This window comes from Pungitius pungitius, chromosome 8 (genome assembly GCF_949316345.1).
Source record: "Pungitius pungitius chromosome 8, fPunPun2.1, whole genome shotgun sequence".
NCBI lineage: Eukaryota > Metazoa > Chordata > Actinopteri > Perciformes > Gasterosteidae > Pungitius > Pungitius pungitius.
The window spans coordinates 9,823,912-9,841,014 of NC_084907.1; the positions used below are offsets into that span (position 1 = coordinate 9,823,912).

At 43.1% G+C, this 17,103-nt stretch overlaps 2 protein-coding genes across 3 annotated transcripts in view; both read left to right on the forward strand.

The window, feature by feature from the left end:
- The window catches only part of LOC119229561 (acidic mammalian chitinase-like), a 90,009-nt gene that overhangs the window by 35,302 nt on the left and 37,604 nt on the right, over positions 1-17,103 (forward strand). The gene's annotated exons all lie outside the window — the stretch shown is intronic.
- Positions 1-17,103, forward strand: part of cntn2 (contactin 2) — a 34,739-nt gene that overhangs the window by 5,935 nt on the left and 11,701 nt on the right. The window contains exons 2-16 of the mRNA XM_037490049.2: positions 3,647-3,773; positions 7,042-7,183; positions 7,353-7,528; positions 7,667-7,762; positions 8,289-8,501; positions 8,907-9,009; positions 9,156-9,337; positions 10,213-10,349; positions 11,249-11,378; positions 11,774-11,924; positions 12,971-13,098; positions 13,547-13,722; positions 14,407-14,527; positions 14,878-15,036; positions 15,211-15,360. Of these exons, the coding sequence (XP_037345946.1) occupies positions 3,713-3,773; positions 7,042-7,183; positions 7,353-7,528; positions 7,667-7,762; positions 8,289-8,501; positions 8,907-9,009; positions 9,156-9,337; positions 10,213-10,349; positions 11,249-11,378; positions 11,774-11,924; positions 12,971-13,098; positions 13,547-13,722; positions 14,407-14,527; positions 14,878-15,036; positions 15,211-15,360 (2,125 nt within the window). The 5' untranslated portion in view covers positions 3,647-3,712. The remainder of the gene's footprint in view (positions 1-3,646; positions 3,774-7,041; positions 7,184-7,352; positions 7,529-7,666; positions 7,763-8,288; positions 8,502-8,906; positions 9,010-9,155; positions 9,338-10,212; positions 10,350-11,248; positions 11,379-11,773; positions 11,925-12,970; positions 13,099-13,546; positions 13,723-14,406; positions 14,528-14,877; positions 15,037-15,210; positions 15,361-17,103) is intronic.

Consider the following 17,103-nt stretch of genomic DNA (forward strand, 5'->3'; position numbering starts at 1 on the left):
TGTTATAATATAGTCAATAAAAATAATAATAATAAAAAATAATGCAGCATATGTTTAGTAGTAAGGGTCCCTGTCAGAGTGAGGGAAACAGGGTCTAGCAGAGTGTGTAAAGCCGGATTTCCTTAAAACACTTTCAGGGATGCAGGCGGAGCAGTTACACCATGACAAAATTCACTTTTATTATTATTATTTTCTTACTCCTCTGCACCAAGCCAGTTGCTTTTTGGATAATGAAGAGCTTCTCTTCTTTTGGACAATATGACCAACAAGAGAGAACCACCTTTCACAGGGTGCAGATGTTGTACTTGAGACTGCTGTGTGAGTCCTGTATTGACTGTATTTATTGATTTCCACTTCATGATGTCCCATTGCCATCAAAAATAAATAAATAGTTCAGACATGCGCATGTGCAAGCTCCTTGCAGCTGGTTGTTGACATCAGTGAGGTTGCAGAGAGTTGTGGTTTGCGTTTTAACAACATTTAACCGGGAAGTCTGAAGCAAACAAATGGATATTGAAAAAACCACGAGCCTCTCAACTGTCAGAAGAGAGGGAACCGTCACAAGCATTCCATACATTCTAGGTCCGCACCTTACTCGGATGACTGATTGGAATCCGCCAGGGTGGACGTTCACAACGTCTGACCAAAAGAAGGACCCCGTATGTGCCACGCAGAAATGATTGGATGCTTCACTGGGGCAATTTGATGAATTGAGCCCTGAAGGAGCGGCCTCTTCAGAGCGTCATGGTCCATCGCTGACGGCCCTGCTGACCTTCTTCATGACAGCGGTCTTCTCTGACCTAAGGTCAGCTGGAAGTAAGGACCTCCTGCAGTTAGGACAGGAAGTTAGAGGAGGTGGTGGTGATTACTGAGAGGCAGTACTTACGTCTGAGGTCAGAGGTCACACATCCGGCAGTGGCAGGCCCCGACACCTGACATCTGCTAACACACACCCCGACACACACACAGAGTCTGTGTAGAAGGAGAAAGCAGAGCAGTTAGGCTTCATGCACATATACATGGGTACCACAGTAACAGAATATTTTTCTTCATTCAACCTTTCATGTACCAGATGGTCCATCTGACCATCACAACTATTGTTATATTATTAACATGTATGATCAAGATGAATATGATCAAACCTTGTTTTTATAAAAGTTTCCCTGGTTACTTGTACCACAGACACATCATTCTCATGATGGAATAATGTGCTATTAGTGGATATGCCAGATCAACCCCTCTCATATTGAAGAATGGAGCTAGGTTTCCCATGGATTTGATCAATATCGTGTTGTGTTGTCCTTTTGAGCTTTTAATAAGAACAGGTACAGGACAGAGGGCCCCTTCATGTGTCAACTCACTCTTGCTCTCACATCATGTCAAGTGATCATAGAGTGGCGTGTGTGTGAGTGTGTGTGTCATTGTTCAGAAGTCAATGCTCCTCTGTTCAACAGGGCCAAAATCAGGCCCTCTGTTGTTGTGTCACACACACAGATGATAGCTGTGTTTCTGTGTGTCCAGATGAAGTCATTGAGCCCCCTCGGTGAGAGGATGGGGAACAAATAGCCGGTTCAGGGTGCGGCATGGAGATGTGTATCTTTCCCTCAGGACTCGTCTTCATGCAACGTCCTGTCCAGCTTCACTGCTCAGCCCGTCCTAATGTGACTGCTCATTCTTTCCATCTGTCAAAGCCGCAGTAATTCTGTTTTTCTCTGCATGAGATTGGTCATTTAAATGAATGAATTCAAGATTGCAGTCCAATGGCCAAATTATTGGACAACTTAACCGGATTTTGTAAAAACAAACTTCCCGGACTTTCTTGGGGGGGGGGGCGGCCAGCCTAGGGTTTCCACCGTCAATACACAAATAAGGGAAGCCCAAGGGGCGTAAGGGGTGCGATCCCCCCGGTGACGACCTAGTTTGGCAACCCTAGGGCAGGCCCCCTTTTTTTAAGATTAGATGAGTAAAAAAGATGGAAACCCACGAGAGTGAATATAGATCGTGAGGAGTTAAATGTCAGTCAATGATTAATGACTTTAAGTGTTTAGAGTCAATTTAACATGTTCAGCGGAGCATAGAATAAAGTCGCTGTCGGCGATGTTAGAGGGGAGCCGGTCAGGGATGGAGGTGGGCCGGTATTGGACCAGCCCAACCTCAACGGCCCACATATCCGCCATGGCCAGTCCACCCCTGCTTAGCAGCATGTGTGTGAGGGCAGACCGACAGTGGTGTGGTTTTACCGGCTGAAGTGACGCGTTAAGGATGGAATCACAGCCGTCTCTAAGGAAGAGCTGATGTGTGTGGGCACAGACCCGTTAGGGGGACTCAGGGGGGGTCTAACGCGTGTTGTGGGCGGAAAAAACAGAAGGAACATTTCTTTAATTACTCCCAACTGTACAGCCTCAAAGTAGAAAAATACAGCGTTTGCAAGGCAATGTTATGCAAAGAACAACATTCAGACATTTAGCATGTGAAGTGCTCTACAGGGGGGGAGAACCACTTAAACATAAGACGTTTCCATTCCAAAAGAGAATAAAACAAAAAGAGAGATCTTATTTGTTATAAGAAGTTAAAGATTGAAACTGCATCTTAAAAAGCAAAGAGATAAAGAGTTACATGGTAAAAGAAGTCTTGTGTGTAATGTATTATGATTGCAAGAAACAGCTGCGGTCTGAATGAGCTGATGGAGGCGAAGAAGGACGCAGCTTTGCAACATACAGTTTATGTAAACATCTTTAAACAGGCTTCGGATTAAAAAAACACATTTATGACGAAACCGTTTTATCCTTTGTAGTCAACAAATGAGATGACAAGATGATTTATTACTGAACAATACATACACAAGGGACCTTTGATGCTGGTGTGTCAGCCAGATAATCATAATTTATTCACAAAGTAAAAAAAAAAACTGTAAAGTTTAGAATGGGTAGACTTTACGCATCCTAAAGGAGACAGGACCAGATCTGTATGACATGTGTCCCTCCTCTGTCCATCCTGGTAGAAGGATCCTCTCTGTTATTCTCCCTGCGGTTTCGTCTTTTTTTTTTCCTGGTGGAAGTTTTTTTTTGGATGACTCCTGTACTTGTTTTTTTGCTTCCCTGAAGCGTTGTCTTCACTTTTCAGGTTGGCACATGGATTTAAGTATTGGATGTGAAGTGAACTTGAATAAACATATTGTCAGTATGCGGGTGCGAGGGCAAGGAGGGAGGACTCAGATGCGGAATATTGGAAAAATAAAAGGACTTTAATAGTCAAAAAACTCTAAATCAAAATCAAAAAAACAGGAAGGAGGCGAAAACAAAACCGACAAACACAAACAGGGACCTGGACTTGAAACACCAACAGACGTGACATGAACCGTCGACATGTAACGACGCCACACAAGACAAGAGACTCACAGGGCTTAAATACACAAGGAGGTGCAGGTGATTGGACACAGGTGGAAACGATCAGGCACGGCAGACAATCACAGGGGAAAACTGGACAAGGCAGGAAGTGAAGTTACCCAGGAACACGAGAGACATGAAACTACAAAATAAAACAAGACAAGAACCCAAACCGTGGCACATATTACAATGCTTAATAAATTCCTTTCCTCCGAAAAGCTACATGAAGCCATAACGTAAGTCATCTTCTTTTCTTTCAGACCCAGATTTTCAGCATCGTCCTGTGAGATAAAGTGACCCGGTTTTGAACCCATCTTTCTCTGGTGATGATGGAGAGCTTCCTGTGTCTGCTGGTTCTCAGCTCAGCAGCCCTAAAGGAGGCTGTTGGTGAGTTAATTATTAATGCACACAAACATGCATGTTCACCTGGGTTTTTAGACCGATTACAGGGTCGTGATAATTTAACTCTGCCTGCACTTGTAAATGACTAATTACCAAATCAAACCTTTAAACACAGCCAATCGCAGTTCCATTGCTCCCTCAATTTTCTAGTATCAGTGTTACTATCAGTTCAAATTTTGCACGGATTAAAAAATAAAATGAATACATCAATTGCTTTTATGCAAATGAGCAGTTAGGTAGATGATCCAATCGGCTGTTGGTAAACTGCAAGATAAGAAGACACGACTAAAGTGGTATTAATACATAGGCAGGTTTGTCACTTACTTATCCAGTTCAGTAGAAAGAATGTTTCACTCTCCTCGGTTAACGGGGCTCTGTTGCGTGTTAGAGTCACCACAGTAAATGTTAGCATTACCTATACCATTATCATGTCCACTATAGCTACTGTAAGCTGTTTTATTGTAAAGTGCTCTCTTAGTAAGCAGTGATGTCTCTCCAGGGCTTTTATTGTGAAAGGTATGGACCATGCAGTCTCCATGTTACATGGTTATGCCACAGCATAAAACCAGGTCTGAACACCAATCTACTGCTATTATAATGTGCAATAAACATTTACTTCATAATGAGTTGTTAAGGGGAAAACGTATATATTAAAATATCATTCACATTAAAAAGAAAACAATGTAAATAATTTAATCAGTTTTGACCACAAAACAGGAAGATTACACAAATATCCTTCTGAATGCAGCCTCAGCCATCATGAAGCTACAATGCTGGTGACATGGTGTTCTGCAGAAATTAAGCTTGCAAGGAAGTGAGTCACTGCTCTATAACAGATGTTATTTTGTGTGTGTGTGTGTGTGTGTGTGTGTGTGAGCAGAGCAAAGCTATAGACACACATTGTTTTGGACTTCTTGCAAACGGCTAGGTTAGTTGTTTCCTGTTAAAGTCGGTACACATTAATCTAAACACTGTCTAGGCGAGTTTACATGGTCAAACTCCAGTTTTGCAAAGACCGAACCAAAAGTTGGAAGGTCTTCATTTAGGGATGTTTCAAACAAAACAAAGAACACTGGAAACGAATAAAAAAACATGCCTTAATAATGAATCCACAAAAGTATGTGTACTGATAAAGAAAGATCTCATCAAGCCTAATGGAAACACATTTTCTAAATAAGCAATTTTCTTTTATTACATGCAATATAAACCCAGCAGTAAAGTGCGGCAGCCTTCCGTCACATGGCTCCACTCAACGACACATCTGAGGAGAAAACAATCAAATCATACACAGCAACAAACAAAGAGGATGTGTGTTGAGAAGATTCAAATTAAAATGCGATGATATGAATGCCAAATTAGGTTTGAAGCAGCTAGGACACGTGTTGTACTTAAAAGGTTTTAAAACAGTAGTTTCTGTCATTTAGATCTTTTACTGGAAGATCTCTGACGGGTCAAGGTCTGTAGTTTGTGGTTGTAAAAGGGGAGTTTTGGAAGGAATTTCAGAGTGTGTTGACTAGACGTCCAGGTAGTTCGGTACCTGCATGGACTGCCATCATTAGAGCACAATGCACTAGGTCTCAGTACTTGTGTACAGTGGATACACAGCTCAGTGAGATATGTACTTTCGTCCTTCCTTCCTGTCCTCCTCCACCCATCAACAGGAATACAGCATAGAAGCCCCTTGTTACTGGACTTTGAACTGTCCCAGCAGGATTTTTGAGATGCACAGTTATGCCTCCGAAATGCATCGTAGAATCACCCATACTAAATCAGACTGAGCATCCTCCTCCTTCTTAGCTCTTAGCCAGAAGCGCTAATGGCTAATTCATTCAATTAAAAAATGTCTCCCGGGTTATCTTACTGGTATTCAGGCAAACAAATAAGTGTGTGATACAAGTGATGTATCAGCAGAGGGGAGGTGTAGTGTAATGATTAAGCTGTAGCCTCCCCACATGTTCCGTGGGCAGCTTTACTACTGTGGACAATAATGCTCTCTGTATCCGTCTGACTACTCTCTAAAAGATGTCTCCCATTAACCCTGCATTCCAGACCAGACTACATAATATAGGCGTATTCATAATTGGGCTCCTGAAACTCTCCAGTGAGGGGGGTCTCTGGCTACAGAGCATCCAAAACTGGTTTCATCTGTACGAGAGGCTGCAATGAGCATAAACAGGGTTGTAGACTTGTTACGCAACACCCTAAGACGGCTCTTCAAGCTCACATGCTTCTAGGCTGTTAGATTTTACCATTAATTTTGAATCCAATTCATTTTATTTTCATGCAGAGCCATTCCTTCATGAATGTTGTTCATTATGCCCAAGGAAAAATAGTGGCAATCATGAAAGTTGGATCCGACAAACACCAGGCGGAAGAGATCGACAGCTCCCTTAGCGACCTTAGCTCAAGAGTGACGATTGGCTGAGATAAAAAGCGTAAGGAGCTGATATTATCTGTGAGGCGCATAAAGTGGCCGCTGGACGTAGCTTGCTCAAAAAAAGCGGATTCCATTCATAGTTTTGTAAGATAAGACAAGCGGCATTTATGATTCATATGCGTGAATGCTTACTGGTTATTTTACTGGCTTCAGTAAGGTTGGTCTGAGAGAAATGTTACGCTGTATTCGGTTCCTCGATTTTGTTGTTAGCACATCCAATGCTGACGTACTGAAAGGGTTCATAAAGGGCTTAAAATATCTGCTGCAATTTGGCTGTGTACTGAACAGAATGATGATGCGGCTCACTGATAACAGAAAGAGAAAAAGTTTTGTTAACTGCTAAATTGCCATAATGTAAGTTGTAATGCTTTGGTTTTCTTTTTTTGGTTTCATTAACAACAAGGGAATATTGCTGTTAATAAGCACCCTGTTTTGTTTTGTTTATAGTATTTTTGTTAAATGATTAGTACTTAGTAATTAGCATATCATAAGTGCACATTACACTACTGGAACGAGATTATTCTGAATTAACTGCAAAATATCCTGCAATTAATTGTGATTACAAAATTACGAATTGTTTCCCAGCACAAATATATTTAAAAGGAAATGGAGTGTTCCTCTTCAACGCATTTTCCTTCATTTTATAGAAACAATGAGCCACTGGAAACTCACCCAGAGAAGAGTTAATGAGTGAAAAAAGAGAAGAGCAAACAATTACAACAAGTATTCCGGCACACAGCTGTAGGCCCACACCATTGGGACATCTCTGGAGAAGGGTTTGGTGTGTAACTAGTGTGTTGTTGAAAATGTTTGCAGGTGGAGACGTGTGTGTGTCGGGTCATGACAGCGGGCCTCTGTTTGAAGAACAGCCCAGCAGTTTAATCTACCCAGAAGGCCTGAGTGAAGGCAAGGTGACCCTCAGCTGTCAGGCCAGAGCGAGCCCTGCTGCATCCTACAGGTTGGTTACACACAAACACACACACACACACAAATGCAAACAATGAACTTAAACAGCATTTTTCTTTCCCACGCTATAACGACATGCTAACATCTTCCACCTGCTTCACCACTAACATCAACTCGTCTCATCCCCTAACGGTCCACTATGGGTTTTCTCCTCTCTGCAGATGGCTCCTGAACGGCACAGAGGTCCCGCTGGGTTTGGACCTGCGCTACACCCTGGTTGCTGGCAACCTGGTGATCAGCAGCCCCGAGTCCATCCGAGACACAGGATCCTATCAGTGTCTGGCCGTTAACCGATGTGGCACCATCATCAGCCGAGCAGCTAACCTCAAATTTGGCTGTGAGTTTGAGCAGGGCTTGTGACCTTTTGAGCTGTCTGAGTAGGTCACTGTGGCAGAAATAGAGTTATATAGGATTTATGCTATCTGACTGTGTAGCGTTTACCATCTGTGTGTCAATAACCTTTTTTTTTCTCCAGACCTCAATGACTTTCCTCCAGACAGCAGGAGTCCTCAGACAGCATATGAGGGAGTTGGAGCTTTCCTGGCCTGCCAGCCCCCGACACATTACCCAGGTATCTCCCCGGCACAATTTGTAAAATGAAAAAATCAACCCAAAAAGTTACAAAATATCACATTGACGCATAATACAGCATATACAGTTCCTTGCAAGTATTCACCCCCCATGGGTTTATTTCCATTTTGTACTGTAATTCAAGTAGACTTAAATAGATTTTTTTCCCATTGGATCAATACAACATGCATAAGTATTCACCCCCTGAGTCAATACTTGGCCCAACCACCTTACAGCTGAAACCTTTTTTACCACCACTCGTACTGGGCTTGAGTCAGACGGTGGACCAGGGATGATGCTTACTGAGTCCATATTGAAGTGCTTGTAGCACGGCAACCGGCACAACCCCGTGTAGTGCACAGGTTTGAAAACAAAATGATGAGATTTTTCACAAATAATAACAATAATTGGGCACCACCCTGCGATCAGAACCAAAGAACCAAAGTATAAACTGTGGGCCCAAGCATGCTGAGGTGGCAAACACCTGCACATTCCAACGGCATCACTAACAAATGTCTCCTCTGCAGCTCTGTCGTACCGCTGGTTGATCAACGACTTCCCAAACTTCATCAAGAAGGACGACCACCGCTGGTTTGTGTCGCAGGTCACAGGAAACTTGTACATGGCTAAAGCCGAGCCAAACGACACCGGAAACTACTTCTGCTTCACCACCATCAACATGGACATCAGCACCAAGAGCACATTCAGCAAGGCCAACCAGCTCACCGTGCTGCCGGACGGTACGCGGGACGCTCAGTTAGCAGCAGCATGATGCAGAGAGTGTGTGACATTAAGAGAGGACACGGGCATAGCTGAAAGGATTTGGTCCTGTGCTCAATTGGAGCTGTTTGTGGTGCCATTTACCCTTTACTTTAATTGGCTGTCTACACAGACAAGGCAGCTTTGATATAAAGATGACTTAACGTTGAGCCCTTCTATCAGACCCAACAGAAGACAAGGCTCGTCCCACCACACATCGTGATTCTAGCCATAAACTGCTGAGAGCTTTGCAGCGACTTCTCGTTGCTCAAACTGCCAATGAGTGTTGTAGTAGTGGGAATGAGTATGTTTGAGTATAACATTTAGTTATACTGAACACTATGAAAGATATTTTCTGTATGATTTGATTATGTATTTTATTTCAGCTAATCCCAGGAAATCCGCTCCGAGCATCAAAGTGCGCTTCCCGGCAGAGACCTACACGCTAGCAGGACACGCTGCCCACTTAGAGTGCTTCGCCTATGGAAAGTAAGTCTCCCACCCTCAACGCATCGCCAAATGCCTGCAATGTACTACGCGTCACTATGTGGGCCTTCCCTGCTCTGTACTTGTGTTCTGTATTACTTCTGTAATCCCATCTGCTTCCTCATTGTGAAACTCTTTCTCTCTCATAGTCCAGTCCCAAAACTTCGATGGAGGAAAGTGGACGGCTTGATGCCCTCCAAGGCGGGCTCCAGTGCCGAGACCCCCATCCTCATCCTGCCAGACCTCTCCTTCGATGATGAGGGTCTTTACGAATGTGAAGCTTACAACTCAGAGGGCAGGGACACCTACCAAGGTCGCATCAATGTACAAGGTACACGACCTCTGGGTCAGCGAAGCACCGACTGTATCAGGCCAATCGGAGGTGTTCTGATGTGGGTCTTGTGTGTGATAAACATCCTGGTCACTTTGAAAGCCACAGCAGAACGTCTGGAGCACAGTTAAAGTTGAATGCTATTTAATTGAGGACCAAGCTCCAGCAGCTAGACAAGTCACAATACCAAGACCTCCTGCCTTTAGTGTTTAGTGACTCATCTTACAAAATGTGCAATCTATTTTGATGACCTTTGTTTTGTCCGTTGTTTACATGCGTGTTTGTTTACATAAGAATGTCAATAACATCCAAACAAAAGGGTTTTTCTCTCCCTTTATAAGACCTGGCCATTGAGAGTCCTTTTTTATTATCAGAATAACTGAATGGGTTTCTCTTACTTTGCTACTCTGTTGTTTGAATATTCTTCAGATTTAATTGCAATTATTTCTGCGAAAATGTCTTCTTCTAGTGACCGACCCAGCAGCATGGGGTAAAACATGCAGGGAGTGAAGGCCACTTAATTACCTTTATAACCTTCTGAGATTGATGAAATGTGTTTATTATAATTTTCTCTGATGCACAAAGTCAGTTAAACGAACTATGGTTCACTCTGAAAGGAATCCATTTTTTGATATTACAGCAGTCTTTAAAACACCCCCCCCCCCTTGCTGTGTATGTATTGATTTGACCAATTGTCCACTACTCTTTGGGGCAAACTACCTGGATGATTGAATCAATATCCAGCTTGTGTTGATGAATAGAATATCACACATCATAACACACCTTGTCACGGATCTCATGTCTGAGAGGAACAAAAGCTGTGGTGGTAATGCGTAGTCGTATATTTCCCTTTCCTCCTCCCTCCAAACCTCCAGCTCAGCCCGAGTGGCTGCAGGTGATGAGCGACTCGGAGGTGGAGATCAGCTCAGAGCTTCTCTGGAGCTGCATCGCTGCCGGTAAACCCCGACCCTCCATACGCTGGCTACGCAACGGCCAGCCGCTCAGCACCCAGGTAACACAGTGCGGACTCACTGCATCGCACACCTCCACACTCAATACGGGGAACCCATTTTTATCAAAGTAGAAGGAATCGTTGTCTCTAAATTCACATTTAGAAGCATAAATGTGGTTAATAATGACTAATGATCTGAATATTTATAAATTGTTGTTTTGGAATAATAATCTTAATGAGGGCTGTGAAACATTCAGGGATGTTATCCAGGAACAAAGCGCCTACAAAGAATCACAAAAATAGGTGGACAAAGCAAAGACAGATGAAAATTATGACAAAACAAAAACAAAGACACAAGAAACAACTTCAAAAAGGGGCTTATACAGTGGTGAGAGTAAGTCGGTACTGGGCGGTACGACACACGCACAGTCCCGTCGCGACAAGGCAAGCAAAACAAGCAATTGCTTGGGGCCCCAAGACAACGACTGGTTAAGAATAAAATGCAACGAACAAACTGTGTGAGCGCCCCTTTGATAGTCAATGCAGTAAAGTGCAATGACACTGTTATCGGGATCCCCCTCAAGGGGCCCCGCTCATGAGCAAAAAACAAAACCTCGTCGGTCCGCAGTCATCATGAAGCGGAATTATGCTTCGGGAAGCCAGAAAAGGAAGAAGAGAAAGGAAGAGGAGGATAATAAACAAACAAGACAGTATCTTGTTTTTTATACAGATACGGGTGGGTTAAAGAGCGATACTAGAGTCCTAGTGAATGCTTGATAAGTAGACTATAATACAGTAAATAAACAAATAATAAATTAAGTGAAATTTTCGTGCCTGTATCATAGTACCACCAAGAAATAAAAACTACTTTCACCCCTGGGCGTTTATACATACTTTGTTTCACAGCTCCCAAATCCCATATTTTACTTCCTCCTCTCTCTCCTTCCACCCCCCCCCAGGACCGGGTCGAGGTGAATGGGGCTCGTCTCAAGGTCAGTAATCTGGCCCTGGAGGATTCTGGGATGTACCAGTGTGTTGCTGAGAACAAACATGGCACCGTCTACTCCACCGCTGAGCTCAGAGTCCAAGGTACAATTCCAAGGACGAATCCAGATTCTGCTTTTGTAAAATCTCACGATCGTGTTATACTCAATCAAACGTGGAGAGTGCTATTGGTAAAGAGCATGAAGAGCCCTCTATCTGTTTGTACATCTTTATCTGTAACCTTTCAGAATAAGCAGGTTTCAACACAATGAACAAAAATAATTCCAAAATAATAAAAATAAAAGCTACGCAGCATTGAAATGTTGATTTAGAGTTTAACTGTTATCATTCTTACCGTTCTTAGACTGTTTACTGATGATCATAGTAGCATAGTAGCATTTTTTTGCCTTAAATCAAAAGCCTTCTGTTTTCCACTGTTCCTCTTCCCTTTGCCATTGCATCCATCAGCCTGCTTGTTATCCTGCCACCTGTCTTTCCAGTTCAGGCACCAGACTTCAGGTTGAACCCGGTAAGAAGGCTGATCCCGGCAGCCCGAGGGGGGCAGGTGATGATGGAATGTCGCCCTCGGGCCGCTCCCAAGCCCAGCCTGTTCTGGAGCCGTGGGACGGAGCTGCTCACCAACAGCAGCAGGTAACACTGAGACGCGTTGATGTTCCTACTGTACTGCTCATTTGGTATCATTCATCCCTCACCAAACACAACAGGAACCAACGCCCTCATTTCTAGGCAACGTGCATGATTTGCTTCAATTGGCCGTGACTTATGATCCTGAATATTCACTACTTAAATGAAATACACAACGCTTGGTGGCTACACTTATTTTGTGCTCAAAGGCAGCTATTTATAATGTCTCTGGCAACCGTATTATAAAAGCAATACGCTACTAATAATACTACTGTTCATTGTACGTTGTCAACTCCGTGCCGGGCCCTCTTGTACCTTATTGTGTCTTTATAACTCAATCAAGCCACTAATTCTGTTTACCAAATACAAACGTCTCTTAGAGACTAATCAATTCCACACAAAGTATTCAGTTTCCATCTGTTGATTGTACTTCAGCATTTGGTTAATTGGGCGTATAGCGTGTCTGCATGTATGTGATGTCCCCCTCCCCAAGTGTAAAAGCATATTAAAGCAGCACTTACTGTTAGTACAAGTAATTTTAATGCAGATGGATATCCAGCTCAAGTGTGACCCTGAAAGCGCTCATCATCAACCACATGTAGGTGATTAAGTACCAGTGATGAGAATGTCACATTACTGAAAGTCTCCCGCATCAAATATGATGCAGGAGACTTAATTGACTCCTCTCTTTTAATATCGACTTCACTGCCACATCTCACCCTGCTCTGGGCAAACCCCTGTGATCATACGCCTTCCGTTCTGCACTCGGGACTCAAGAGTGAAACTGCAGAAGCTACAGTGAGGTCATCGTCTGCACTCAATAGACAAAGGCAACTGATTAAAGAAATCAACCTCAAATTCATTTCTGCTGTAGAAAAATACTTATAGATTTTGATCTAATATGAAAAACCTCCTCCAAAAAAGTCTGTTTATCCATTATATTGGAGGGGGGGGGGCGCTTATGATGTTCTATGATCGCAACTGAAGAAATGGTTGATGTTGTGAAATCATAATACCAGTATTTTACCCTCTGTAAACATCTGTCTTTTCAGAGTCACCGTTACTCCAGATGGTATTTTGTGGATCCATAACATCAGCAGGGCAGACGAAGGGAAATACACCTGTTTTGCTGAGAACTACCTGGGCAAAGCCAACAGCACTGGACACCTGTCTGTCAGAGGTACACACACACACTGAAGAACTTTTGGGAACGGCAGGGATCGTAGGTGGTCAATAGCAACTGTGAAACTACATTATTGACTTCAGTAGAATTATTAATAATCACTAAGATTATTGACAAAATGAATAAATAACAGGGCACCACCCTGAGCTAATAACCAATACTGCAAATGCAGTCTCATATATGAATATCAATTATCAATCAGTATAATATAATTTATTATTATTAATATTGCCGCCGCAAGGAATTGAGGGACTGAATTATCTCCTTTCCTTATGGGAAGGTGCAGTTATTCTGATTGAAGCTCCTTCTCTTAGCATTAGAGAATTCAACCCTTTCTTATCATGGCGGCCGCTTACTTCTGGGTCATTCTGGGTCAGAATTTTTGAGCCAGGACCATTCAGAACCCTGCTAGTTTGAATCTGAGCTAGCATTCACTTCTATGCAGATGCCACTAAGATCACGCTGGCTCCTTCCAACGCCGACATCAACCAAGGGGAGAACGTGACGCTGCAGTGTCACGCCTCCCACGACCCCACCATGGACCTGACCTTCACCTGGGCCCTTAACGGGGTCCTTCTAGACCTGGAGGACTCGGCCGGACCGTACCATCGGGTGGAGGGGGTGAGTCCAGCAGTGATCAAAGGTGTTACTCAAGATTATAAACTCGGGAGAGCCACATGCCCACAATGCTAGAGGGGCTTGTCATTAAGTTGTGATGGTGGGTCTTGCAGCCAGACCAGTTGAGGACCACCGATTTGGTTCATGAAAGTATGTTGTTTCTCTGAGTAGTTCAAGGGACTGAATCATCTAGTAACATAATAATGTGGACATACGGTCTCTATGTCTTCAAGTCAATTAATCCCGCCTCAGGACTAAACCCCACAATATCTGATGTGTTTTTAATGGAGCTCTCAGGAACAGAGTGAGAAGAGATATCAGGCTTTCATACAAAAACTTAAACTCAAAAGTATTGAGGATGAGTGATAAATATGTGTTGCCTCTCAAAATGTTCCTTAAATTCCATATGAAATGTGCAGTGTGGTCAAGGCTTCCCTCGTCACCATTGGGCTTACTTGTTAATTAATATGCTAATAGGGTTTTGGCAGGTGGCAAGTTGAAAATTGAACCTGGGCATAGGGGCTGGAATGAGATGAACTATCACTGTCATGTTCCTGCTCTTTATGTCTCTATGAGTAGTGAGTATTGTGGGATAAGACGTTAGCCAGTGGTGTGTCTCTCGAAAATGAAATCCTAGAACCATCAACACAGCATGTCTGACTCATTCTCTCTGTCTGTGGCTTCCAGAAGGAGAACATCGGGGACCTGTTGACTGTGAACGCCAAGCTGAGTCAAGCAGGGATGTACACGTGCACAGCTCAGACTGTGGTGGACAGCGCTTCCGCTTCAGCCAAATTAGTGGTTCGAGGTAAGATATCTCTTCTCACGTGGCTTCTTTTCAATCATACTTGGTGAAGCAGTAGGTATCAATACAATTTATTCCTATCCACCTCTGATACCAGAGTATTGGCAGACACAAGACCGAATGATACCAGTGTTGTAAAAAGCTCAAACACTATATTGTATAGTCCTTTGATCAATACTAATTTTTACTGAATAGAGCTTGAACACATTTTAATGCAACGTAATGGAACCTCCAATAACTTAATAGGCCATTAGCTGTCTGTGTCATGGGCTCACTGCCAACTGTGGGTCATATGGACATCAACATCATGAAGCTCTGAGGTATGAGTCATTTAATTTACACATTGAATCCAGGTCCCCCAGGACCTCCTGGAGGTTTGCTAATAAAGAACGTGGCCGAGACGTCCGTGGAGCTCAGGTGGAGTCGTGGCTACGATAACCACAGTCCCATCGGCAAATATGTCATCATGGGCCGATCATCGCTGTCATCAGAGTGGAAAAAGATGAGGACAGGTGTGTATGCGTGTATGTGTGTGTGTGTATACAGTACTGAAACATCTCAATTCATCAATTTATTTCAGACATTTATCCTTTTTTTAAACATTTAGATTTCTAATCGGATCAGAACAAATATCTTTATTGATAATTGCCTCACATGTCTTTTCTTTGGAATGACTGGACAAAAAGACCCTGTAAACATCGAGGGAAATGCAGAGTCGGCTCGTGTGATGGGACTGATGCCGTGGATGGATTATGAATTCCAGGTCATCGCCAGCAACATCCTCGGCAGTGGAGAGCCCAGCATGCCCTCTCACATCATCCGCACTCAGCAAGCAGGTGAGTCATCACACTTTACAAACTGCACTTAGCCCCAGGCTAAATTAGCTGTTAGCCCATTGCTAACTAACTGGTTAGCCCATAGCTACCTGAGCTGTTAGCAGAGGTGGGACAAAGTCATTGTTAGGCAAGTCACAAGTAAGTCTCAAGTCTTTGCCCTCGAGTCCGGAGTCAAGTCGAGTCAAAGATGAGGCAAGTCCCAAGTCGAGTCAAAAGTCAAAGCCAACAAGTCTCAAGTCGAGTCCAAAGTCTTAATTCAATTCATTTTATTTTGTATAGCCCAATTTTGCAAATTACAAATTTGCCTCAGAGGGCTTTACAGTCTGTACACATGCAACACCCTCTGTCCCGAAACACTCACATCGGCACAGGAAAAACTCCCCAAAATATGAAAAAACCCTTCAATGGGGAAAAAAGGGAAGAAACCTTACCATTACCATCTTACCATTGTAGTTTTGAGTCATTTCAAGTCCTCTTACCACAGAAATAACATTTATACAAATCATGTATGTCTGTAATATTTGTATTTATTTAAACCTCTTTTTATACAATGACATTAACCAAATACAGTAAAAAACAGAAAATGTAATTGTCACAAAAAATGCTTGTATTTCAACAGCATATTGCACTAGAACAATGCACAGCAGCTTCAGTCCTTTATTGTATTGACCTCATATTGCAAAACAGTTTAACTTTCAAATAGACATGGGTCCTTATAGCCTAAACTTTTTTTAAACATGTCATCAATAAAATCCTAACTCCTCAGAATGAACACATCTGAAAAACTGGACCAACCTGATAATATAATTGGAATGACTCCATAGACTGGTGTGTATGAGTGAGTGAGAGAGAGAGAGCTGTGTGGACAGGTGAGGAGCAGAGAGTGTGTGTGTGTGTGTGTGTGTGTGTGTGTGTGTGTGTGTGTGTGTGTGTGTGTGTGTGTGTGTGTGTGTGTGTGTGTGCGGGCGTGTGCGTGTGCGCTGTGGAGGGAGGCTCCTATACTGCATTGCATTTGCAAAAGATCAAATTGGCCAAAAGTCTGTCAGTCATTTGTGCACGATGGGGATGCAGAATGATGCCACCATGGCTGAAAACTCTCTCCACTGGAGCACTAGAAGCAGGCACTGCCAAGACTCGCATGGCTACTTGAAAGAGTGAAGGAAGAGTCTTACGGTTCATTGCCCAGAACAAAAGGGCATTCTGTCCTTCTGCCATGTCAATGTATTGACCTTGCTGTACTGCTAGTGGGGTCCCATCATCCCTTTTCTGCCTCTTATGGTATGCAGCAAACAGCCCTTCTCCTTCCATGTCCTCTAGTTCTTCTTCAGCAGGCACAGGTTGCTCAGTCGCTGCAGCATCTTGCAGGATCAATTTTTTAAAAAAGTGTCACAACAGTAGATATAAAAGAGCCCTTATTACAATTACTGATGTACTGTTCAAGACTGAAAATTGTTATTATTGTTAAAGTCAGATTAATATCACATTAAATCCTAGATCAGATTAAGATCTAATTATTTTACGTTGCATTTAAGTTGCATTGCAAGTCAATAATATTTACCTTTAACTAGTTGTGCCATCTCTGCCTTGATGTCACGGTGGACCAGCACATGGGGCTCAATCCACAGCAGACAAAAGTGTCATTCACACCACAACAAAAGGCTGGATCCAGATAGACTGTGTCTGGGCCATTTTCACAGGTCCCAGAAAATCGTTTTTTCAGGGATACCTGCAGACCTTTGACCA